Raw genomic sequence first — 25,521 nt, 5'->3', positions numbered from 1 at the left:
AGGCTGCTTAGCAAGATAAGAGCCTATGGAATGACAGGGAAGTTCATCGGCTGGTTGGCAGAGAGTGGGAATAAAAAAATAAGAAATTCTGGCTCGCTGCCGGTTACCAGTGGAGTTCCACAGGGGTTGGTGTTGGGACCGTTGCCTTTTACGATGTATGTCAATGATTTGGACTATGGTATTAATGGATTTATGGCTAGGTTTGCCAATGATATAAAGATGGGTGGAGGAACAGGTAGTGTTGAGGAAACAGAGAGCCTGCAGAGAGACTTAGATAGTTTAGGGGAATGAGCAAAGAAGTGGCAAATGAAATACAATGTTGGAAAATGTATGGTCATGCACTTTGGTGGAAGAAATAAACAGGCAGACCATTAGCTAGATGGGGAGAGAATTTAAAATGCAGAGATGCAAAGGGACTTGGGAGTCTTTGTGCAGTTTACGCTAAAGGTTAACCTCCAAGTTGAGTCGGTTGTGAAGAAGGTGAATGCAATGTTGGAATTCATTTCTAGAGGTATAGAATATAAGAGCAGGGATGTGATGTTGAGGCTCTATAAGGCACTCGTGAGAACATACTTGGAGTATTGAATGCAGTTTTGGGCTGTTATTTTAGAAAGGATATGCTGGCTTTGGAAAGTGTTCAGAGGAGATTCATGAGAATGATTCCAGAAATGAAAGGGTTACCATATGAGCGTCTGGCAGCTCTTGGGCTGTATTCCCTGGAGTGCAGGAGAATGAGGGGGAATCTCATAGAAACATTCTGAATGTTAAAAGGCCTGAACAGATTAGATATCACGAAGTTATTTCCCATGATGGGGGATTCTAGGACAAGAGGGCATGACTTCAGGATTGAAGGATGTCCATTTAGAACTGAGATGCGGAGAAATTACTTTAGTCAGAGGATGGTAAATCTGTGAAATTTATTGCCACGAGCAGCTGTGGAGGCCAAGTCATTGGGTGTATTTAAGGTAGAGATAGATAGGTTCTTGATTAGCCAGGGCATCAAAGGGTATGGAGTGAAAGCAGGGGAGTGGGAATGACTGGAAGAATTAGATCAGCCCATATTTGAATGGCAGAGCAGACTCAACGGGCCAAATAGCCTACTTCTGCTCCTATATCTTATGGTTTATGGTCTTTTATATATGCAGTTGTCCCTCAGTATCCGCAGGGGATTGGTTCCAGGACCCCCCATGGATACCAAAATCCACAGATGCTCAAGTCCCTTATATAAAATGATGCGGTATTTGCATATAACCTACGCACATCCTCCCGCATACTTTAAATCATCTCTAGATTACTTATAATACCTAATACAATGTAAATGCTATGTAAATAGTTGCTATACTGTATTGCTTAGGGAATAATGACAAGAAAAAAAAGTCTGTACATGTTCAGTACAGACGCAAACATTGTAACTCTTCTGGGAACGCCGATGCTGCCTTTAAGTTCTTGAGGCTGTAGCGCTTTACATAGCTAGCCAGCCATCCCTTACTAGCCTTAAACTCCTTCCTCTCGCTCACAACACAAGTAGCAAACGAACGAGATGCGAGGCGAACAATGTTCAAACAACGAGTGCTGGAGAGAGACTGAAGATCTGTGGAATGGCGGGAGGCTACAGCAGGGTACGCCTACACATCACTTCATTCGTGTGGATTCAGTGTAGTGCTCAGTGCGCGGCAAATTCAAGTTTTGCTTTTTGAAACTTTCTGGAGTTCTTTTTTCAAATATTTTCAATCTGCGGTTGATTGACATACATGTTTCATATATACATGAAAGTCGGTATTTCTTTGGTTCAGTAAAAAAAAATACAAATCCGTTGGCAAGAGTTTAGTGCAGAGGTTCACAATCTGGGGTCCACTCATCCCTCAGTTAATGGTAGGGATCCATGGCATAAAAATGGTTGGGAACCCCTGGTTTAGTGGATTAGGCTACAAATGTACTTTTCTTTTCTTTTTCAACATTTTTATTAATTTCCTACCTAGAAGAATACAGAGTTCAAGAAAAAAAATATCAAATACATTACACTGAATCGCACATACAAACTCCTTACTCTATAATTCATACAATTTGATTAATTCATACTATTGAAATATAGTAAATTTATTATATGGAAAAAATATAACCCATTACCAAGACTGAAGCTGATTAGTAAAGAAGAAAAAAGAAAAAAAGGTATACTATTAGCCATCATCTGTACTTTAACAGCAAATCAAAGGTTTTGAAAATAGTTCAAAAAAGGTCTCTACAATGTTTGAAAGTCTTGCTTAGATTCAGAAATTGAACACTGAATCTTCTCTAAATTTAAACATGGCATCACATCATGTGAGTGGGTGGGACCACATCTTTCCATTGAAGCAAGATCGCCCTCCTAGCCATAAGAGAAATAAAAGCCAAAATATGAAAATCAGATTTCTCCAAAATAATATCCTTTCCTCCAATAATACCAAATAAAGCAGTCAAAGAATTAGGCTTAAAATTTACTTTAAAAAATACCGAGAAGGTTTGAAATACTTTCCAATATTTTTCAAGACTCAGACATGTCCAAACATATGAATGAGTGAAGCTTCTCCATTATTACATTTATCACAATAAGGAGATATATCCAAATAAAAGCAAGACAACCTATCCTTGGTCATGTGGGCCCTATGGACCACTTTAAATTGTAGGAGAGAGTGATGAGCGCATAACAATGAAGTGTTAACCAATTTAAAAATTTCATTCCAGCTTCCTCAGAAATTGAAGTCTGTAAGTCTTGTTCCCAAAGATTTTTAATTTTATCTAAAGGAACACTTCTCATTCCCAGCAACATATTATAAATATTAGATACAGATCCATTATAAAAAGGTTTCAAATTAAAAATTACATTTGGTAGATTCTTATCAGGACTTTTAGGAAATGTACATATTTGAGACAGTAAAAAGTCTCTTATTTGTAGGTATCGAAAAAAGTGAGTTTTGGGTAAGCTATATTTAGCTGACAGTTGCTCAAACAAAAGGAGACTTCCCTCCACAAACAAGTCCTGGAAGCATTTAATACCTAATCTATCCCATTCTTTAAAAGCCACATCTATCATAGAAGATTTTTTTAAAAATTAAAAAAAATGGGAATAAATGTATTTTTAAGTAGAAACTTGAACAGCTTTTCTAATTCCGTTAACAATTAAGTTTTAACCTATCAAAGATCAAATTTATTCACCAGAAACATTTACATGTATTAGGAATTTGCTGTGATGTGTAGGCATGACATGCAACACAAAACAAGATTCAGCACTTATAAAAGAATTATATAAAAATACAGCTATTGCATTGGTTAATATGACAACCATAAAAGTTAGCAACATACTTGGACATTTTGAATTTGCATTGTAGAATCAGAATCAAGTTTAATATCACCAGCATATGTCATGAAATTTGTTTTGCAGTACATTGCAAAACATAATACTTAAAAAAAAACCTGTTGATACACCTATACAGCTAACCAGTTGTAATTTTTGCATCTGTTAAAAATTGAAGAATTGTAATGATTTCCATAATTTTGGAGCTATATCAATTACAAATGTCACTCCACTCTTCAAGAAGGGAGACAGGCAGAAGAAAGGAAGCTATAGGCCAGTTAGTCTGATCTCTGTGGTTGGAAAGATGTTGAAGTCAATTGTTAATGATGAGATGCATGGATACCTTGAGGCACATGATAAAATAGACCAATCAGTATGGTTTCCTCAAGGGAAAAGCTTGGCTGACAAATCTGTTAGAATTCTTAAAGAAATAACAGGATAGACTACAGAGAATCGGTTGATGCTGTGTACTTGGATTTTCAGAAAGCCTTTGACAAGGTACCACATCTGAGGCTGCTTAACAAGCTACAAGCCCATGGTATTACAGAAAAGATAGTAGCATGGATAAAGCAGTGGATGATTGGTAGAAGGCAAAGAATGGGAATAAAGGGACCCTTTTCTGGCTGGCTGCTGGTGACTGGAGGTGTTCCACTGGGATCTGTGTTAGGACCGATTCTTTTGACGTTATATGTCAATATTTTGGAAGATGGAATTGATGGCTTTGTTGCAAAGTTTGTAGATGATTTGTAGATAGGTGGAGGAGCAGGTAGTTTTGAGGAAGTAGAGAGGCCACAGAAGGACTTAGACAGATTAGGAAGATGGGCAAAGAAATGGCAGATGGAATACAGTGTCAGTAAATGTATGGTCATGCACTTCAGTAGAAAAATTGAAAGAGCTAACTATTTTCTAAACAGAGAGAAAATACAAAAAAACTGAGGCACTTGGGAGTCCTTGTGCAGGATTCTCTAAGGGTTAATTTGCAGGTTGAGTCTGTGCTGAGGAAGGCAAATGTGATGTTAGCATTCATTTCAAGAGGACTAGAATATAAAAGCAAGGATGTGATGTTGAAACTTTACAAAGAACTGGTGAAGCCTCACTTGGAGTATTGTGCCCTTGTTGTGCAGTTTTAGGCCCCTTATCTTAAAAAGAATGTGCTGAAACTGGACAGGGTGCAAAGGAGATTCACGAAAATGATTCCAGGGTTCAGTGACTTATCATATGAAGAGCATTTGATGGCTCTGGGCTTGTGTTCACCAACATTCAGAAGAATGAGGGGTGACCTCACTGAAACCTGTCGAATAGTGAAAGGCCCTGATAGAGTGGATGTGAGTCTAACTCCAGAGGACACAGGCTCAGAATAGAGGGAGTCCTTTTAGAATGGAGATAAGGAATTTCTTTAGCCAGGGAGTGGTGAATCTGTGTAAATCCTTGCCACAGGCACCTGTAAGGTCCAAGTCGTTATGTATATTTAAGGCAGAGGCTGATAGTTTCTTGACTGGTCAGGGCATGAATGGACTTGGGGAGAGGGCAGGAGATTGGGGCTGAGAGGAAATTTGGATCAGCAGTGGCAAATCGGTGCAGCAGACTTGATGGGCCAAATGGCCTTATTCTGCTCCTATATCTTATGGTGTTATGCTCTTAATACCATGCCTGCATTAGAGGATTTATACAATCTAGTGCAAAATTATGACAATTATTAGACACAAGCACCACTGGCCTGTTGAAATCTACTTTATTTTGCATCTTACAGTCCGAATGTAATCTAATTTGACATGAATTCTACTCTTGATGACGTCAAAAGATACACCAAATCTTCAGCATGTCCACACTGACAGACATTATTACAGCAGAGACATTATTACAGTGCTGTTCCCGGGAAGTGTGGGAAAAGTTGCCCCTGGAATGCAGTTTAACAGTGCTGTTCCCGGGAAGCGTGGGAAAAGTTGCCCCTGGAATGCAGTTTAACAGTGCTGTTCCCCGGAAGCATGGGAAAAGTTGCCCCTGGAAGGCAGTTTAACAGTGCTGTTCCCGGGAAGCGTGGGAAAAGTTGTCCCTGGAATGCAGTTTAACAGTGCTGTTCCCGGGAAGCGTGGGAAAAGTTGCCCCTGGAATGCAGTTTAACAGTGCTGTTCCCAGGAAGCGTGGGAAAAGTTGCCCCTGGAATGCAATTTAACAGTGCTGTTCCCGGGAAGCATGGGAAAAGTTGCCCCTGGAATGCAGTTTAACAGTGCTGTTCCCGGGAAGCGTGGGAAAAGTTGCCCCTGGAATGCAGTTTCAGTGCTGTTCCCAGGAAGCGTGGGAAAAGTTGCCCATGGAATGCAGTTTCAGTGCTGTTCCTGGGAACTGTGGGAAAAGTTGTCCATGGAATGCAGTTTCAGTGCATTTGCCACTTATTAGACAGCCAGTTCACTGCCAACCTTTATCACTGCAGGAGAAACAGAATAGGCACGGGACCAATTATCATAAACGTCTTCACAATCCGTCCTGGACGCTGCTAAGACCAGATCTGCCAGGAGAACACTGGTAACTGGAAGTATTAATAATGTCCAGACCCTTGGACAGGAACCCTCCCATGTCACAGCTTTTAATATTTCAAGTGCTGATGTGGAGGTGGGAGAAGACAGTGAGAGATTAGCTGTCAGAAGTTCTTTGATACAATAGGAAAGACATAGTACAGTAGCCAGCATGTGGGTAGCAACTTACAACAGGAGAAAGAAAATGCCTGTCAAAAGGGAAATGGTATGACAGTCATGGGGGATTTCAATATGCAGACAGATTGGGAAAATCAGTTTGGTACTGATTTTGGGTCCCAAGACAGAGACTTCATAAAATGCGTAAAAGATAGATTTTTAGAGCACCTTATGGTTGAGCCCACTAATGGATTGGCTATTTCGGATTAGGGAGCTTAAAGTAAAGAAACCCCTAGGAGTCAGTGATCATAATATGATAGAATTTACTCTGCAATTTGCGAGGGAAAAGCTAAAGTCAAATGTATCAGTATTACAGTGGAGTAAAAGGAATTACAGAGGCATGAAAGAGGTCTGGCCAAAGTTGATTGGAAGGGGAAATTAGCAGGGATGATGGCACAGCAGCAATGGCTAGAGTTTCTGAAAGCAATTCAGAAGGCGCAGGATCCTAAAGAAGTCTTACTCTAAAGCCAGGATCATACAACTTTGGCTGACAAGGGAAGTCAAAGCCAACATAAAAGCAAAAGAGAATGTATACAGTAGAGCAAAAATTAGTGGGAAGTTGGAGGATTGGGAAGCTTTTAAGAGCCAACAGAAGGCAAGTAAAAAAGACATAAGGAAAGAAAAGTTGAAATGGGAAGATAAGCTGGCCGATAATATCAAAGAGGATATCAAAAAATTTTTTCCAGATATATAGAGTAAAAGAAAGGCAAGAGTAGATATTGGACTACAGGAAAATTACACGGAGAGGTAGTAATGGGGGACAATAAAATGGCAGATGAATTGAATGAATTGATTGAATCAGTCTTCACTGTGTAAGACACTAGCAGTATGCCAGATATTCAAGAGTGTCAGGGGCAGAAGCCAATGCAATTGCTAATGCTAGGGAGAAGGTGCTTGGGAAGCTGAAAGGCCTGAAGGTAGCTAAGACACCTGGACTAGATGGACTACACTCCAGGGATCTGAAAAAGGTAGCTGAAGAGATTCTGGAGACATTATTTTTGATCTTTCAAGAATCATTAGATTCTGGCATGGTTCCAGAAGACTGGAAAATTGCTAATGTTACTCCAATCTTCAAGAAAAGAGAGAGGCAGAAGAAAGGAAATTTTAGGCCAGTTAGCCTGACCTCAGTGGTCAGGAAGATGACGGAGTCCACTGTTAACGATAAAATTTCAGGGTACTTGGAGGCATATGATAAAATGGGCCAAAGTCAGCATGGTTTCCTTAAGAGAAAATCTTGCCTGACAAGCCTTTTGGAATTCTTTGAGGTAATAACAAGTAGGATAGACAAAGGAGAATCAGTGGATGTTGTGTGCTTGGATTTTCAGAGGGACTCTGCCAAAGTGCCACCCATGAAGCTGCTTACTGAGATAAGAGCCCTTGGTATTACAAGGAAAATACTAGTATGGATAGAGTATTGGGTGATTGGCAGGAGGCAAAGAGTGGGAATAAAGGGCGGCTTTTCCAATTGGCTGCTGGTGACTACTGCTGTGTCACAGGGGTCTGTGTTGGGTCTGCATATTTTTACATTGTATATCAATGATCTGGATGACAGAATTGTGACTTTATGGCCAAGTTTGCAGATGATACAAAGTCAGGAGGAAGGGATGGTAGTGTTGAGTTCTTCTCCCTGCAGAAGAACTTAGAGAGATTAAGAGAATAGGCAACGAAATAGCAGATGTAATACAGTCTCAGGAAGTGTATAGTCACGCACTTTAGTAGAAAGAATAAGTGCATAGACTATTTTCTAAACGAAGAGAAAAAGGACTTGGGTGTCCTTGTGCAGAATTCCTAAAGGTTAAATTGCAGGTTGAGTCACTGACGAGGAAGGTAATTCTGATATTAGCATTCATTTTGAGAGGCACTGCTGAGGCCTCACTTGAAGTTCTGTGAGTGGTTTTGGGCCCCTTATTATGTTCTGACACTGGAGAAGATTCAAAAGAGGTTTGCAAAAAGAATTCTGAGATTGAAAGGCTTATCATATGAGGAGCATTTAATGGCTTCTGAGCCTGTACTTGCTGGAATTCAGCTAAATAAGGAGGATCTCATTGAAACCTAGTGGAAGTTGAAAGGCCTAGGTAGAGTGGATGTGGAGATGTTTCCTCTAATGCAGCAGTCCAGGACCAGAGGGCACAATCTCACAACAGAGCGACATCCATTTAGAACAGACATGAGAAGGAATTTCTATAGCCAGAGGGTGCTGAATCTGCAGAATTCATTGTGACATGTGACTGTGGAAGCCAGGTTACTGAGTGTATTTAAGGCAGACATTGATCGATTCTTAATAAGTCAGGGTGTGAAAGTTTACAGGGAGAAGGCAAGAGAGTGAGGTTGAGAGGGAAATGGATCAGCCATGTTGCGATGCTGGGGGAAGCTCGATGAACCGAATGGCCTAATTCTGCTCCTATGCCTTACAGTCTTTTAGAAAGGAACTATGCTTTCTGTGAAATAGGGAGCTCTTGGCCCAGCATCTGTGATAAGAACAATATGCTTGAAACATTGTTTGCCTACTAATGTCCCTATCTTATTATCTTAAGTTATTGTGCTCCCTTCAGTCGCTTCCTCTGGCAGCTATTTCACATTCATACTATCTTCTGTGTAAAAAAATAGTTGCCCTTCAATTTTCTATCAAATTTTTTTTCTCTTCTCATCTTAAAACAATGCCATTTAGTTCTTGATTTCCAACCCTGGGAGAAAGGCTGAGTGCATTCACCCCATCTATGCCCCCCATGATTGATTGATTGATTGATCTCTCTCTCTCTCTCACTCTCTGTGTGTGTGTGTGTGTGTGTGTGTGTGTGTGTGTGTGTGTGTGTAAGGTGCCATGGTAGCGAAGCGATTAGTGCATCACCATTGCAGCTCAGGGCATTCCATACTTCAAGATCAGAGTCCAATTCCGGCACCATTCTGTAAAGCGACTCTGTACGCTCCTCCCCGTTCCAGCCCCAACAGAATATATGGGTTTCGCATAGAAATCATTCCATGGTCAAATTCAATTTGCTCACATTTCTTCTGCATTCCAGTATTTGGTCTGAACAACAAATAAACTGCTTCACCATGTCTGCATGCTTTATGCATTGAATTGCTGCCACATAATTAGATGATTAAAAATTTGCATTAACAAACTTCACAGCATATGCCAGTGATATTAAACCTGACTCTAATTCTAAATAAGCAGGAGCACATGTGTAGCTAATAAAGTGGCCACTGAGTATATTTCATGCTTTTTGAAATAAGTCTATGCCTGCCCCCTAGTGTATGAAAATGGATTTTAACGTTAATTAAATACCGATGAAAACCTACATTTCTGGTGTACCTCTATGTATGAGAATTTTTAGTGCAGTCTTTGAAGAAAACTGAGAAATAATAAGTGAAATTATTGCATTTTTCCAATGCAGTTTGAGGATCATCTATTCAGTAAGATTTTTTACCTTGGAATAATTTCTCAGATCTGAAAGATTAACTCTGCTTCTTTTCCAAAGATCCTGCTGCGTTTTTACAAATTTCTGGCACTTGCATTATTATTTTCACAGGCTATCAAAGCATTATTAGATCAATAAAACATTCACAAGGCTGCGTCCTCAGATCCCTACTGTATTCCTACATACTCATGACGGCAGGGCCAGATTCTGCTCTGAATCCATCAGATGATACCACTGTAGTGGGTCACATCTCAAATAACAAAACAATAAATAGGAGTGTGGGAAGGGGACGGAGAGCCTAGCAACATGGTGCCATGGCAACAACCTTTCTCTCGGATGTCAGAAGAGGGACAATATATATGCTCTTGTTTACATCAACAGGGCTGAGTTCAGGAGGGTTCAGCACTTCCAGCTCCTAAGAGTGATCACCTTAATAGTTTGTCCTGGTCCAACCACATTGACTCCATGGCTAAGAGAGCTGACCAGTACTGTGACTTCCTCAAAATGCTAAAAAAAAAAGCATGTCCTTTTTTGCCCTCACCAGTCCTTAAATCGATGCACCATAGAAATCATCCTATCCAGACTTGTCACAGCTTGCTACGGCATCAGCTCTGCCCATGTATGGAAAAAACTGCAGAGTTATGGACACAGCTCAACATGTCACGGAAACCAGCATCCTTCATGGTCTCACTGTCTAAAGCAGTGGTGCTAAAGCAGCCACCTGAGTCAAAAATGCCACCCACACAGGACATTCTCTCTTCTCACCCCTCCCATCAGACAGAAGACAGGAAAGCCTGAAAGCATGTACTGCAAGGCTCAAAGATAGCTTCTGGCCCACTGTTTTAAGACTAGTGAACTATTCCCCAGCATGATAAACTGGACCCTTGACCTTACAGGTTATTTCGTGATGACATTGCACCATATTATATGCCTGCACTGCACTTTTTCTATAACTGTAACACTATTCTGCACTGTTATTGTTTCAACTGAATGCACCATTGTAATTAATAGATATATATGAATAGCATGCAAGACAAGATTTTCATTGCAACTCAGTACAAGCAACAGTAACAAACTAATTTACTAATCATGAAGAGCATAGATGCAGTGAACACAAAATGTCTTTTTCTGAGGGAAGGGGATCTAAAAATTAGATGGCATAGATTTAATGTGCAATGTGAAAAATATTATAAAGCACCAAAGGGGCAACTTATTCATGCAGAGGGTGGAAAATACAATATATGAGTGGGCTGCCAGAAGTAGTGGTTGAGGCAGGTACAGTAACAAATTTGAAAGACATTAGGAAAGTACATAGACAAGACAGGAAGAGTGGGACACAGGCGACACACAAACAAATTGGACGAGCTTAGAGGGGGTCATTATCAGCACAGACGAATTGGGTCAAAGAGAATGCTTCCACGTGGTATTACTCTAAGACTTTATATATCTCAAAAAAGACAAGAATGACTGAAAGCACTGAAATGGATAGTCACATATTAGAGTTAGTGAAGGTTTTTTTGAAAGAGGAAAAGTTTGCAAGGATAATTGAATTTTGGAAAACAGTACAGTGCATCAGGTTGAAAAATATCAATGAGAATGGAAAATACAAAGGTGGTCAGAGATTACAAGAACAAAACCACAATAAAGAAACTTCACCCAAACTCTAGTTGTAGGAATTATCATCAGTGAGGCTTTTGAGACTTGTAAATGAAAAGGAGTATTTTGAAATTGGTGCTTTAGTGGAACTGACAGCCAGAAATTGCAGAGATTGTTGGCTATAACAGAGTAACAAGATAATTGATCAAAGTCTGAGAGAGAAGAGTAAGTAGGAAGGTCACCATTGTTGGCGTAGACTGGTTGGACAAAAGGGCTTGTATCCCTGCTGTACTGTTCTATGACTATTATTAGATGTGAACAATTCCAGAGAATATATCAGAGTGAAGAATTCTGAGTTTAAAAAGCAATTGGTAAACACTTCATGGAGCATAAATAGTACAGTATAGGAATGGGCCCTTTGGCCTATAATGTTATGCCAAACTAACAAAATTAGCCATCAAGAGTTTAAATTAGTAATCTTAATAATCAAAATAATAAAATACAGACAAGTTAATGGTGAATTGTATTGTGAAAGTAAAATTGGAGTGATGACTATGGATTGATACAAGTTTTGAGAATGTTGTAGTGATTTTCCAAAATGGTCAATAGAATCTACATCTAGAGGCTAGATTAAACTGGCTGAATGATTATTTGTGTTGGTGATACTGATAGAGAAAAATAACTTTTGAATTTGCAAATTGATAGCAATTTTTTTTTAAAAAGTAACTTTGTGTAAAACTCCAACATGGACAGTCCCAATCCCAGTTGCAAAAGGAGGAGGGTTGAGCAAGGGGCCCGTCCTGTAAAAACTCAGAGCTACAGAAATACTAACAGGAGCTCTAAAAACTTCATCCCTGGGAGAGGAAGGATCTTTGCCAAGAAGACATATGAAGTTGTTTGGTGAAAACAGAAGCTACAGGGCTGATCAACCTTCCATTGGCCAGGACACTGCTAAGCTGCTGTCGGCAGCCCATCCCCCAGCAGGTGTGATACTACAAGAAGAATTTTGGGTAAACCACTCCATTACCATTCATCACCAATGCAACACGTATAGAAGTATGAACAATTAAGGAGAACTTCCACTGCTAGTTACAATAAAGGTTCTTTATTCACCAGTTTGCAATTATACCACCTGTAGAAATTTTAAACAACAAAATAGCTGTAGACACTAGAAATCAGAAAAACAGAATACGATGGAAAATGTGACAAGTCTGTGGAAAGAGCTCAGGTCAACAACACTTCATGAGAGCTGAGAAGGCAAACCATTTTAGGGTGCCTTGAGCTGCCCATCATTTCATTTCTCTACCTCATTCTGATCTCAGTTTATGACTTGACTTGAATAGAATTGACTTCCTGAACTGTTCCAAAATGCCTAATGGGAAACTTGGTGAAAATCACCTCATTTTCTGTCTGGACACATTGCATCCTTTGGTATATGTAACCCATTTCAATTGTTGTAATTAGTTCATTCTTCCTCTCTGTATCATACTGGGCAGTTATGCCAATAGGTTATTGATCAGTGATATTAACTCAGTTTCTCACTCTTTGCCAATTCTGCCTGGTCTGTTGACACTTCCAGCATTCTTCTCCTGGTTTCAGATTTCAGCAGCAGCGACCCACAGAGATAACGTGTCCTGGTGCTTGCTTTCTGTTCCTCTATCCGGAGGTAGGTGCCTGCATTTGACCAGTCTCTCTCTCCCTCTTGCTCAATCGTGCCAGATTCTTGGGCCTTAAGCAAGGTTTAATCAACACAGTTTGAGGATTGGACTCTGTACTTCATGTTATGATGTGTCTCTGATTATTCCATTCCATTAATTTGTGCGATTTCAATCGGGGCGGAGCCGCTCTGCAGCATGGAGTCAACAATCCACACAGCACAAAATTAAACTGAGCTCAAATAAACTGTTGTTTGATGTTTTAAATTCTGTGTTTTTTCGCTTTTTTTTGTCGTTTGAGTGTGCATCGGGTGTTTGATGTTTTCTTTAAATGGGATCCATGGAGTTTCTTTGTTTCATGACTGTCTGTGGGAAGATGAATCTCAGGGTTGTATACTACATACATAGTTTGATAATATACGTAGTTTGAACCCTTCACCAATCTATTTCGAACATGGCTCTGTAAACATTACGATAACCCTAGGCTTATCCTATTACAGATATTCTCTTTATTGTACCCATTCATCATTTTCCTCAACGTAAAGCTTAAATTTCAAAACAAAAACACATTTCCTACAGCATTTTTTATGTATTTGGATTTCCAGCATCTGCAGAATCTCCTGTGTTTCTAATTTTGATTAAGGAATTTTTCCCTGAAATATTAATTCTTCTTTCTTTACATGCTGCCTGACCTGTCGAGTATTTCCTGTATTTTCTATAGAAATTCTTCCTGTCATCTGAATGAAAATATTCATACGAGGCATCATATTTACTGTAAACACAAAATACTCTGCAGATGCTGGGGTCAAAGCAATACTCACAACACGCTGGAGGAACTCAGCAGGTCGGGCAGCATCCGTGGAAACGATCAGTCAACGTTTCGGGCCGGAACCCTTCGTCAGGACTGAAGAGGGAAGGGGCAGAGGCCCTATAAATAAGGTGGGGGGAGGGTGGGAAGGAGAAGGCTGGAAGGTTCCAGGTGAAAAACCAGTAAGGGGAAAGGTAAAGGGGTGAGGGAGGGGATAGGCAGGAAAGGTGAAGAAGGAATAGGGGAAAGCACAATGGGTGGTAGAAGGAGGCGGAACCATGAGGGAGGTGATAGGCAGCTGGGGGAGGGGGCAGAGTGAAACTGGGATGGGGGAAGGGAGGGGGAGGGAATTACCGGAAGTTGGAGAATTCTATGTTCATACCAAGGGGCTGGAGACTACCCAGACAGTATATGAGGTGCTGCTCCTCTAACCTGAGTTTAGCCTCATCATGGCAGTAGAGGAGGCCATGAATGGATATATCCAAATGGGAATGTGAAGCAGAGTTGAAGTGGGTGGCAACCGGGAGATCCTGTCTGTTGTGGCAGATGGAGCAGAGGTGCTCGACGATGCGGTCCCCAATCTGCGTCGGGTTTCACCGATGTAGAGGAGGCTGCATCGGGAGCACCGAATGCAATAGATGACCCCAATGGATTCATAAGTGAAGTGTTGCCTCACCTGGAAGGACTGTTTGGGGCCCTGAATAGTGGCAAGAGAAGAGGTGTAGGGACAGGCGTAGCACTTACGCTTACAGGGATAAGTGCCGGGTGGGAGATCCGTGGGGAGGGACGTGTGGACCATGGAGTCGCAGAGGAAATAATCCCTGCGGAAAGCGGAGAGGGGTGGAGAGGGAAAGATGTGCTTAGTGTTGGGGTCCTGTTGAAGGTGGCAGAAGTTGCGGAGGATAATGTGCTGGATCTGGAGGCTGGTGCGGTGGTAGGTGAGGAAACGAGGAACTCTGCCCCTGTTGTGGTGGCGGGAGGATGGGGTGAGGGCCGAAGTGCGGGAAATGGAGGAGATGCAGGTGAAGGCATCATTGATGACGGCAGAAGGGAAACCACGACATATTTACTGTGTTTTCTACTGAGTATTGTTTGTGTTTTGGTTAACATTAAAGTAGCTTCACTGAACATTTGTGCATAAAGGTAAACAAAAACTTACCAACTGGCTTTTCACAGACCAAGCCATCTGTCATTTCTGTGCATGCATAAGCCTTTAAACCAGCAACGTCTGCTTTTACTAGGTATGCACAGAATCCAGAGTCATTCGGTTCACCCGGCAGCCACTGTAAGGTAGTGTTCGTAAAAGGTGACATATCTTCCCAGCCCCAGTAGGAGATATTGATCTTGCGCAATCCAACCCAAGGTGATACTTTCTGTTAGAATCAAGACGAAAAAAAGGAACAATCAGTTCACTGTTTACACAAGTCATACTTGCTTCCATTAGAAATCAATACTCTGATGCTTTTATTTACTTCCATTGATTTTTGTTTCACTGCAACTTGCAAGTTTTATTTTATTTATTTTACTTAGAGATACAGTATGGAACAGGCCCTTCCAGCGCTTCAAGCCACACTGCCCAACAACCTCTGATTTAACCCGAGCCTAAATCACTGGACAATTTACAATAACCAATTAACCTACCAACTAACCAGTACATCTTTGGATTATGGGAGAAACCCAGAAATGCAGAAAAAGCCCACACATTCTGCAATGAGGATATATAGGCTTCCTTACTCATGATGTTGGAAATGAACTCCGAACTTCAATGCCCCGAGCTGTAACAGCGTTGTGCTACCATGGCACCCAGGTCTATGTATTTCATTAACTGGCTTCCTTCTTACGCCACAAACAATGGGCAGTGATGTTCGCTCCAAGTTAGAGTAAAAATGGAGACACTTCCATTGTGTTCTGTTATACCCAACAAATGTCTATCAAAAAAGCAGCAACTGCAATATCCTTGGATCATTAACACTGACAAACATACTTCCTATTTTACATAAACATCATAGCTGACTTATTAAATTTGCTTTGTTGCTAAATTGAGTGCATCCTTAATTTAGGGAAGTGTATGTTTTTTCCTCCTCAATACATGCATCATCAAGCTTTGATCATAAGACCATAAGCCAAAGGAACATAAGTCAGCCATTCAGCCCATCGAGTCTGCTCTGCCATTCTATCATGAGCTGATCCATTCTCCCATTTAGTCCCACTCCCCCGCCTTCTCACCATAACCTTTGATGCCCTGGCTACTCAGATACCTATCAATCTCTGCCTTAAATACACCCAATGACTTGGCCTCCACTGCCACCCATGGCAACAAATTCTACAGATTCACCACCCTCTGGCTGAAAAAATTCCTTTGCATCTCTGTTCTGAATGGACGCCCTTCAATCCTTAAGTCATGCCCTCTCGTACTAGACTCCCCCATCATGGGAAACAACTTTACCACACCCACTCTGTCCATGCCTTTCAACATTCAAAATGTTTCTATGAGGTCCCCCCTCATTCTTCTAAACTCCAGGGAGTACAGTCCAAGAGCAGTCAAACGTTCCTCATATGTTAACCCCCTCATTCCCAGAATCATTCCAGTGAATCTTCTCTGAACCCTCTCCAACGTCAGCACAACCTTTCTTAAATAAGAAGCCCAAAACTGCACACAGTACGCCAAGTGAGGTCTTACCAGCGCCTTATACAGCCTCAACATCCTCAACATCACATCCCTGCTCCTATACTCTATTCCTTTAGAAATGAATGCCAACATTGCATTCACCTTCTTCACCACCGACTCAACCTGGAGGTTAACCTTAAGGGTATCCTGCATGAGGACTCCCAATTCCCGTTGCATCTCAGAACTTTGAATTGTCTCCCCATTTAAATAATAGTCTGCTGGTTTCTTTCTTATACCAAAGTGCATAACCATACACTTTCCAACATTGTATTTCATTTGCCACTTCTTTGCCCATTCTCCTAATCTATCCAAGTCTCTCTGCAGACTCTCTGTTTCCTCAGCACTACCGGCCCCTCCACCTATCTTCAGCAAACTTAGCCACAAAGCCATCTATTCCATAATCCAAATCGTTGATGTACAACATAAAAAGAAGCGGCCCCAACAAGGACCCCTGTGGAACACCACTGGTAACCGGCAGCCAACAAGAATAGGATCCCTTTATTCCCACTCTCTGTTTCCTGGCAATTAGCCAACGCTCTATCCACGTATGTAACTTTCACATAATTCCATGAGCTCTTATCTTGCTTAGCAGCCTCATGTGTGGCATCTTGTCAAAGGCCTTCTGAAAATCCAAATATACAACATCCACTGCATCTCCCTTGTCTAGCCTACTTGCAATTTCCTCAAAAAATTGCAATAGGTTTGTCAGGCAGGATTTTCCTTTAAGAAAACCATGCTGAGTTCTGCCTATCTTGTCATATGCCTCCAGGTACTCCGTAATCTCATCCTTGACAATCGACTCCAACAACTTTCCAACCACCGATGTCAAGCTAACAGGTCTATAACACACATCAAAGTTGCTGGTGAACTCAGCAGGCCAGGCAGCATCTCTAGGAAGAGGTACAGTCGACGTTTCAGGCCGAGACCCTTTGACCTGATGAAGGGTCTCGGCCTGAAACGTCGACTGTACCTCTTCCTAGAGATGCTGCCTGGCCTGCTGCGTTCACCAGCAACTTTGATGTGTGTTGCTTGAATTTCCAGCATCTGCAGAATTCCTGTTGTAACAGGTCTATAATTTCCTTTTTGCTTCCTTGCCCCCTTCTTAAATAGCGGAGTGACATTTGTAATCTTCCAGTCCTCCGGAACCATGCCAGGATCTATTGACTTCTGAAAGATCATTGCCAATACCTCTGCAATCTCCACAGCTACTTCCTTCAGAACACAAGGGTGCATTCCACCTGGTCTGGGAGATTTATCTACCTTTAGACTATTCAGCTTCCTAAGTAACTTCTCTGTCGTAATTGTGACTGTGCACACTTCTCTTCCCTGACACCCTGAGTGTCCAGTATACTGCTGATGTCTTCCTCAGTGAAGACTAATGCAAAATACTCATTCAGTTCCTCCACCATCTCCTTATCTCCCATTACAATTTCTCCAGCATCATTTTCTATCAGTCCTATATCTACTCTCACCTGTCTTTTACTCTTTATATACTTGAAAAAGCTTTTAGCATCCTCTTTGATATTATTTGCTAGCTTCCTGTCATGGTTCATCTTTTCCCTCTTAATGACCTTCTTAGTTTCATTTTGCAAGCTTTCCTTGAATGCCCTCTCCTTTGCTTTAACTTTGGATTTGACTTCTCTTATCAGCCACGGTTGCATCCTTTTTCCATTAGAAAATTTCTTCTTTCTTGGAATATACCTGTCTTGCACCTTCCTCACTTCTCGCATAAACTCCAGCCACTGCTGCTCTGCTATCCTTCCCACTAGTGTCCCTTTCCAGTCAACTTTGGCCAGTTCCCCTCTCATGCCACTATAATTTCCTTTACCCCACTGAAATACCGACACATTTGATTTTGGCTTCTCATTCTCAAATTTCACAGTGAACTCAATCATGTTATGACTACTGCCTCCTAAGGGTTCCTTCACTTCACCTCAATCTTTCTAATCAACTCTGGTTCATTACACAATACCCAATCCAGTACAGCCGATCCCCTAGTGGGCTAAACAAGAAGCTGTTCTAAAAAGTCATCTCACAGACATTCTACAAATTCTCTCTCTTGAGATCCAGTGCTGACCTGATTTTCCCAATCCACTCGCATGTTAAAATCCCCCACAATTATCATAACACTGCCCTTCTGACAAGCCTTTTATATTTCCTGTTGTAATCTGTAGTCCACATCACGGCAGCTGTTAGGAGGCCTATAAATAACTGCCATCAGGGTCCTTTTACCCCTGCGATTTCTTAGCTCAACCCATAAATATTCTGCACCTTCCGATCCTATGTCACCTCTTTCTAATGATTTCATATCATTTCTTACCAATAAAGCCACGCCACCCCCTCTGCCTACCTTCCTATCCTTCCAATACACCGTGTATCCTTGGACATTCAGCTCCCAGAGACATGCATCCTTTAGCTACGTCTCAGTGATGGCCACAATATCATACCTGCCAATCTGTAGCTGTACGACAAGATAATCCACCTTATTCCTTATGATGCGTGCATTTAAGTATAACACCTTAAGTCCAGTACTTTTTGCTTAGATTGCACTGCAACTCATCCCAATGGCTGAAAATTTGCCTCATCCCCTGCTTGTCCTTCCTGACATCCTTACTGCTCACTATCTTAGATTTATTTCTGTTTTCCCCCTTCTACGCTCTATCATTCCGATTCTCATTCCCCTGCCAAATTAGTTTAAACCCTCCCTAACAGCTCTATTAAACCTTCCTGCCAGGATATTGGTCTCCTTCGGGTTCAGGTGTAACCGGTCCTTTTTGAGCAGGTCATACTTCCCCCAAAAGTGATCCCAATGATCCAAGAATCTGAAGCCCTGCCCCCTACACCAGTCTCTCAGCCACGCATTCATCTGCCTGATCCGACTATTCTTGCCCTCGCGAGCACGTGGCACAGGTAGCAATCCCGAGATTACTACCCTGGAGGTCCTGCTTCTCGGCTTCCTTCCTAACTCCCGGAAATCTCTCTTCAGGACCTCCTCCCTTTTCCTATCTATGTCACTGGTACCAAGATATTCACCTGCTATCTTTACAGAATGTCAGTTCTTGTTGGTGCAAAAAAGACATGCAAGTATTACCAAGTTACACAACTTGATACTATTTTATTGCCTTGAGTTTAAGTTAAAATGGTTAAATCAGTGCATTGTACAGGTGTCAAAAGAATATGGCACAATCAAAAGAAATATTAGTTACCTCAGAACCCACCCCAAGGTAGTAAGATTAAAGTCTCATCTCTCTGCTGGGTAAAAAGATCAAAATAACACCCTGTAGTCATAGCTTCAAAATACAATACTGGCCACTGTTGACAAATTCACAAATCCAGTCGTCTTGTGTGAAAAATAAAACATGCTAACTCTTATTTAATTTTCACTGTCAACATTTAACTACTAAATCCTACAAAGGCCCAGATATTCCCCATATTTCACCACAAAACCAGTTATATTCCAATCAAAGTAACAGTTCCCTTTTCCTCCAGGGCTTGCAACATCACCACTTATGAGTAGAAAAGGTGGTATTGCAGAGTTGAAAAAGCAAATCTAATCCAAGAACACTCTGCAGTACAAAAAATTATAGGATCCAACATGAAGCACGAGTCTTCATGTATGGCAGGAGTCCCCAAACTTCATAATGCCATTAACTGAGACTTCCTTAGAACCCTTGATGTAGAGATACTTGTATAAACTTGCATGCTTAACGTTTTTGGGGCAAAGTTGAGAAATATTAGAAACACATGACAAAGCATAACTAGTCTTAGAACTAGCTTAATTTCCAATGCAATTTAGCTGAAATCTCTCATTGTTCTATGGGCATGGCTTTTGGCAAAAGGGTGTGCGTAATTGGCAAAACGATATAATAATCTTCAGAACATTATAGTCCAATATATGAAAAATTGCTAGATGTAAGATATAAATACTGGTACATAGATGAAATAAATGAAATAAGTAACAGTTTCAATGTACTTGTTCTATCTGTGTACCACTGCCTCTATCATACATCTGAACTTTACTCTTATACAGATGAACCTACACAGATGGTTGTAGGAGCTGAAATGGAGAATTTGAAGGGGAAATTGGTAGCACTTCATATCAGCAGAGAAATAATACATGATGATAGATACAGCAGAGAGCGCAATAATCATGGAATTCCACTCAACTGCATGTTGTTTGAAAGGGTGAATCAGTTGTTCCCCAAGGCTCTCAACTGATATTTATTGACAGGAGCTCACTATTAGAAAGACCACTGTACATCATGCAACAATCATAGAGTGCACCAATGACAGAGGTCAATTCCTAGGGAAGTGGGGGAAAATTACGGGAAAAAACAAGGTCCATGAATGACAGCTGCAAGTTTCTCATTAGGACATGATAGCTATATAAAAAGAGAGGCTGGTCAAACAAGAGCAACATTAGAAACATTCTTGCCTACAATGTACTTCAAAGAGCAAGGCAAGGCAAAAAGATGATAATGCTAATTGCCAAGACTAATGATGGTCTATAAGAATTCAAATTACACTCCAGAGGGCAGGTTCAAAGCCAGAATACATTAGCCCAAGATTAAGGGATAGAAAAGATGCAGAAGTATTTTTGAGCATTTAATATGGATCCTCAAATAATGGATGGGGGTAGAGATGCCAATCTACAGGTAAATATTAAGAGAGTCACAGCATAAAACTAATAAAGTAGAGGCAGTGCTTTCATAAGAGATTGATTGTGAACATCCACAAAAGAGTGCACAAGTGTGAGAGTACACGATAAAGAGGGAAAAGAAAAGAAAAAAGTGAAGAGCTTAGAGGAAGAATTCCTGAAATGTATGCAATATTAATTCAAAAATGAATTAAATACAAATACATTCAGTTTTGTAGAATGAAATAGGGCAATGTGACAGATATCATAATCATACAGAACATTAAAAGGAACTCCCCTGCAGTGACAGTACGAATCACCTGTTTGCATCATCTTACAGGATGAAGTTAATATTTATATTGCTGGGATTGCACTCAAAGCAACAAGGGAATGCTGCTTGTGTGACAGAGGGAGGTGCAATGTAGATCAGAAACTATAAAATTCAATATAACATATAGCAGAATGAATCGATCCTTTATTTCATCTCAATGTGTTTTTCCAGCATTCCCAGGACTCCTGGTGAAGGCTCTTTTGCCTGAAACATCAACAGCTTATACGTTTTCGTAGATGCTACCTGATCAACTGAGTTTCTCCAGCATTTTGTCTATGTTGCTGTAGGTGAGAAGAACTGTTTGTACAAACAAGAAGAGAAAGTTGAAGAGTGAATTAAACTGGATAGCTCATTCCACTGGATGCTATTTACAATACACATTAATGATTTAGATGAAAGGATTAAAAGTAACTTTAGCAAATTTGCAGATGACACAAAGCTGGGTGGCAGTGTGAAATGTGAGGAGGATGTTATGAGAATGCAGGGTGACTTGGACAGGCTGGGTGAGTGGGCAGATGCAGTTTAATATGGATAAATGTGAGGTTATCCACTTTGGTGGCAAGAACAGGAAACAAGATTATTATCTAAATGGTGTCAAGTTAGGAAAAGGGGAAGTACAACGAGATCTGGGTGTCCTTGTTCATCAGTCACCGAAAGTAAGCATACAGGTACAGCAGGCAGTGAAGAAAGCTAATTGCATGTTGGCCTTCACAACAAGGGGAGTTGAGTATAAGAGCAAAAAGGTCCTTCTGCAGTTGTACAGGGCCCTGGTGAGACCCCACCTGGAGTACTGTGTGCAGTTTTGGTCTCCAAATTTGAGGAAGGACATTCTTGCTATGGAGGGAGTGCAGCGCAAGTTCACTGGGTTAATTCCAGGGACGGCAGGAATGTCATACGTTAAAAGATTGGAGCGACTGGGCTTGTATACACTGGAATTTAGAAGGATGAGAGGGGATCTGACTGAAACATATAAGATTATTAAGGGATTGGACATGCTAGAGGGAGGAAACATGTTCCCTGTGTTGGGTGAGTCCAGAACCAGAGGTCACAGTTTAAGAATAAGGGGTAGACCATTTAGAACGGAGTTGAGGAAAAACTTTTTCACACAGAGGGTTGTGAATCTGTGGAATGCTCTGCCTCAGAAGGCAGTGGAGGCCAATTCTCTGGATTCTTTCAAGAAAGAGTTAGATCGGGCTCTTAAAGATAGCGAAGTCAAGGGATATGGGAAGAAGGCAGGAGCAGGGTACTGACTGTGGATGATCAGCCATGATCACAGTGACTGGCGGTGCTGGCTCGAAGGGCCGAATGGCCTACTCCTGCACCTATTGTCTATTGTCTATTCCAGGAGGCAACACAGGCACAATTGACCAACAAGTCTATCCTGGACAATGCCATTATCATCCCTCACAGTTTTGGTTACAATTGTTTGCAAAGATATGAAGAAAGTAGGGATAAATACTTGCCGAATGTTGCCATCAAGTTTCATAAATGTCAGACATTATAGTGCATGCTGAAATTCCAAATGCAATAGGGGAACTCTCCAAAGAACAAACCCATGTTTCGCACCAAAAAAAAATTTGCGGTGTTTGATTTTTAAAAAAACATGATAACTCAGCTTCAAACCTAAGGGCTGAAATGAAAAGAATGTCTAAGAATTTAATTTTAATAAATCCCTTCTCTCTCGTGTCATAAATTTTATTAAAAAAGAAGTTGCTATTCCTTCAGTCAGGCAAGACAAATTTCTACCATTTGTTTCCTACAGAGATTTACCACCTTCTGCTTACTTACCAAAACCTTAAGGAACAACATGCAAGAGAGTGTTTCATTTAACAGACATTTGAAGACAACAAATAAGAAAACAAAAAATAAACTTTATTCTTTGGCTTTTATTCATTGTGAATGTAGTTATCATACACAATGAGATTCAGAAATACTATTTATCAAGCAACCGTACAGACAAATTCATAATAACCATGTACTTGAACAGACTTCAAAGAACAAGGCAGCTAAACAGATACCTGACAATGAAAGCAGTAAATAATTTTTATATATAGACTGATAATTGCATTCTGATAATTTTGCCAAATCTTTTGGCATAATGATGCCCAAATATTTGACGGACCATTTGCCATGCCCAAGGATATCTACTTTCAATTTCTTTTGGTGGGCTATAGTTGATCTGGGTTGATTATATGATATATATGTACAATATCTGAAATACATCTTATGGAAATGTTTGTTTGATGATGAAATTAAGTAAAAAATAAATTACAAAAAAAAAGAAAGCAGTAAATAAAATTCTGCTAGGATCCTGCCCTTCATACTGAGATACAACACTGGTGACCCAGTTTAAGTTCTTTGACAACAGTGAGTGATTGTCTAAGACATTTTTCTTTGTGATCGCAAGACGCTATTGGACGTTGGTAATGTAGACCAGTTCACTGGTTTATTGGACCATGGGGTAGCTGCATGGCCTTGGCTGTAGTGCAGACTAGGCCTCAAGCCACAATTTGCAACCGTCCAGGTGAGGAGCAGTGGGCGGCATCCATACTGGATTGGCAGTAGGCCGCTTCTGTCGGTACCACTCTCCAGTGCTCGCTCGGTGGAGAACAAAGTGGATTATGTGTGTGAATGCGTACATTCATCTGCCGACTGTTAAAGGTGTGCTCTTGCCAGTCATCCATGCATCATTAATCTGCAGTACATGTCACTCAGGGATGGGTTTTGTGTGATTGGATGTTTACTGCTTATCTCATATGTGCCATATGTGCCTTGTGCTGTGTTTTACACTTTGGCCCCTTTACACTGTTTCATTTGGCTATATTCATAGGTAGTCATGTATGGTTGTATGATAATTGAACTTGAACTTAAATTTGTATTGATCACTGGATTGAAAACAAAGATGTATTGAACAAAAGCAACACTTTCTATCAATCAAATGTATATCAATTTCTGTACAGAGCAAATTCCATTCACATATTAAGCTCTAAGTTATTATTTCAAAGTGGATAAATACTCAGATATTTCATGCAACCTACCTTGATTTCACATCAAGAGTGATGAGTTGTCATTATGTCAATTACCCTTGAAACATTGAGATATTATGCCCACTGAACTGTTTCAGGTCCAGCTTTTGCTTCAAGCATATACCTTACAGCTAATGAAAATTTATCTTCACATGTTCAAATCAAAGATTGTCCAAGTTTACTCTCTAACACTTATGGCTTTGATTTCACATAAACAGCAATACCACAAAAGCATGTTAAAACATGTAAGATTTGCAGATGCAGGAAAAGTGAGAATTGGTTCTCATTATGATTATGGGTTATTAATATAATATTGCTGAACATTGTTTCTAATCATAAATTTAAAAACTATCAATTCTGTAATAAACATAATGCTTCTTTTTCATATGTTAAATTATGCATTCTTCACAACCCCATTTCCTGTATGAACATGGATCAAGCTATAAATTCATACATAATGAATGAATGAATTAATTAATTAATGATGATGATGATTCATATATGTCATGACTACATTGTTCTGACCAAGTTGGATCCTATGATACAAAGTAGCATCAAAGATAGGACTATATTTTAGTTATCTTAGTTATTAGAGAGCCATACAATTCAATATCACAACTTCTGAATGTATTGTAGTATTTTTTTTGAATGTGAAAAAAAAATCAGATATATAGGAAAATACATACTCAACTTTAATTACCTGAACTGTATATTTGTGCAACTCATCCAAGACAAATTCAACTTCCTTTGAAGTGGTAAGAGATGCAAGATTCCCATTAAGATTGTAACAATAAAGTTTGGCATTATCATAGTTTTCTCTGCTTGCATTAATCCGGAGACAGACATCACCAACATGGCTCCAACCTTCTCCACAAAGATGAGCTGGAAAGTTGGAAACAAAAATTCATATTTCAAGGCTGTAATACACTCTGAAATGACAAGATCACTTCCAAATCACTAGCATTGCAAAACAATATCCTATACAGACCACCAATTATCCAAAATCAGATGACAATATGCCAACTGCAAATTGCATACTAACATTACTTACACAGTGTAACGTGGTGTTAACCAAGTACATTGAGGAATAGGTTCTGCCAAGTCAAATGCTCACTGAAAGTATTGATGGAGGCACTGGGAGCGCAACATGAAAAGATTAGGGGAAGGGTAAAGAGTTGGAAATCATTAACATAATTAAGAAACATGGATTGAGGAAGAACAGGATTCAATAACATCCATATATGACCTGCAAAGAGCACCAAGATTTGAGGCCATACCAAATAAATAGGAGGATCAGCGTAATAAAGGGAAGTGGGAGAACAACTAGGAACAAACAGCACCAGAGATAAGGGTATAGGGGA

The 25,521-nt window shown here is 40.4% G+C and overlaps 1 protein-coding gene across 11 annotated transcripts in view; it reads right to left on the bottom strand.

Moving 5' to 3' along the window:
• atrnl1b (attractin-like 1b) overlaps positions 1-25,521 on the bottom strand; it is a 1,064,590-nt gene that overhangs the window by 796,604 nt on the left and 242,465 nt on the right. For 10 of the 11 annotated variants that reach the window (XM_072239605.1, XM_072239604.1, XM_072239606.1 and 7 more), the window contains exons 15-16: positions 24,861-25,042; positions 14,659-14,872 (exon numbers count right to left, since the gene is read on the bottom strand). In XM_072239605.1, the coding sequence (XP_072095706.1) occupies positions 14,659-14,872; positions 24,861-25,042 (396 nt within the window). Of the gene's footprint in view, positions 1-12,152; positions 13,058-14,658; positions 14,873-24,860; positions 25,043-25,521 lie in introns of those variants that run through there. The other variant, XM_072239608.1, reaches the window with a different exon arrangement.

The sequence above is a fragment of the Mobula birostris genome, chromosome 21, assembly GCF_030028105.1.
Source record: "Mobula birostris isolate sMobBir1 chromosome 21, sMobBir1.hap1, whole genome shotgun sequence".
NCBI lineage: Eukaryota > Metazoa > Chordata > Chondrichthyes > Myliobatiformes > Myliobatidae > Mobula > Mobula birostris.
Note: the sequence above shows the minus strand (reverse complement) of the source record. Positions and strands in the feature narration are given on the sequence as shown.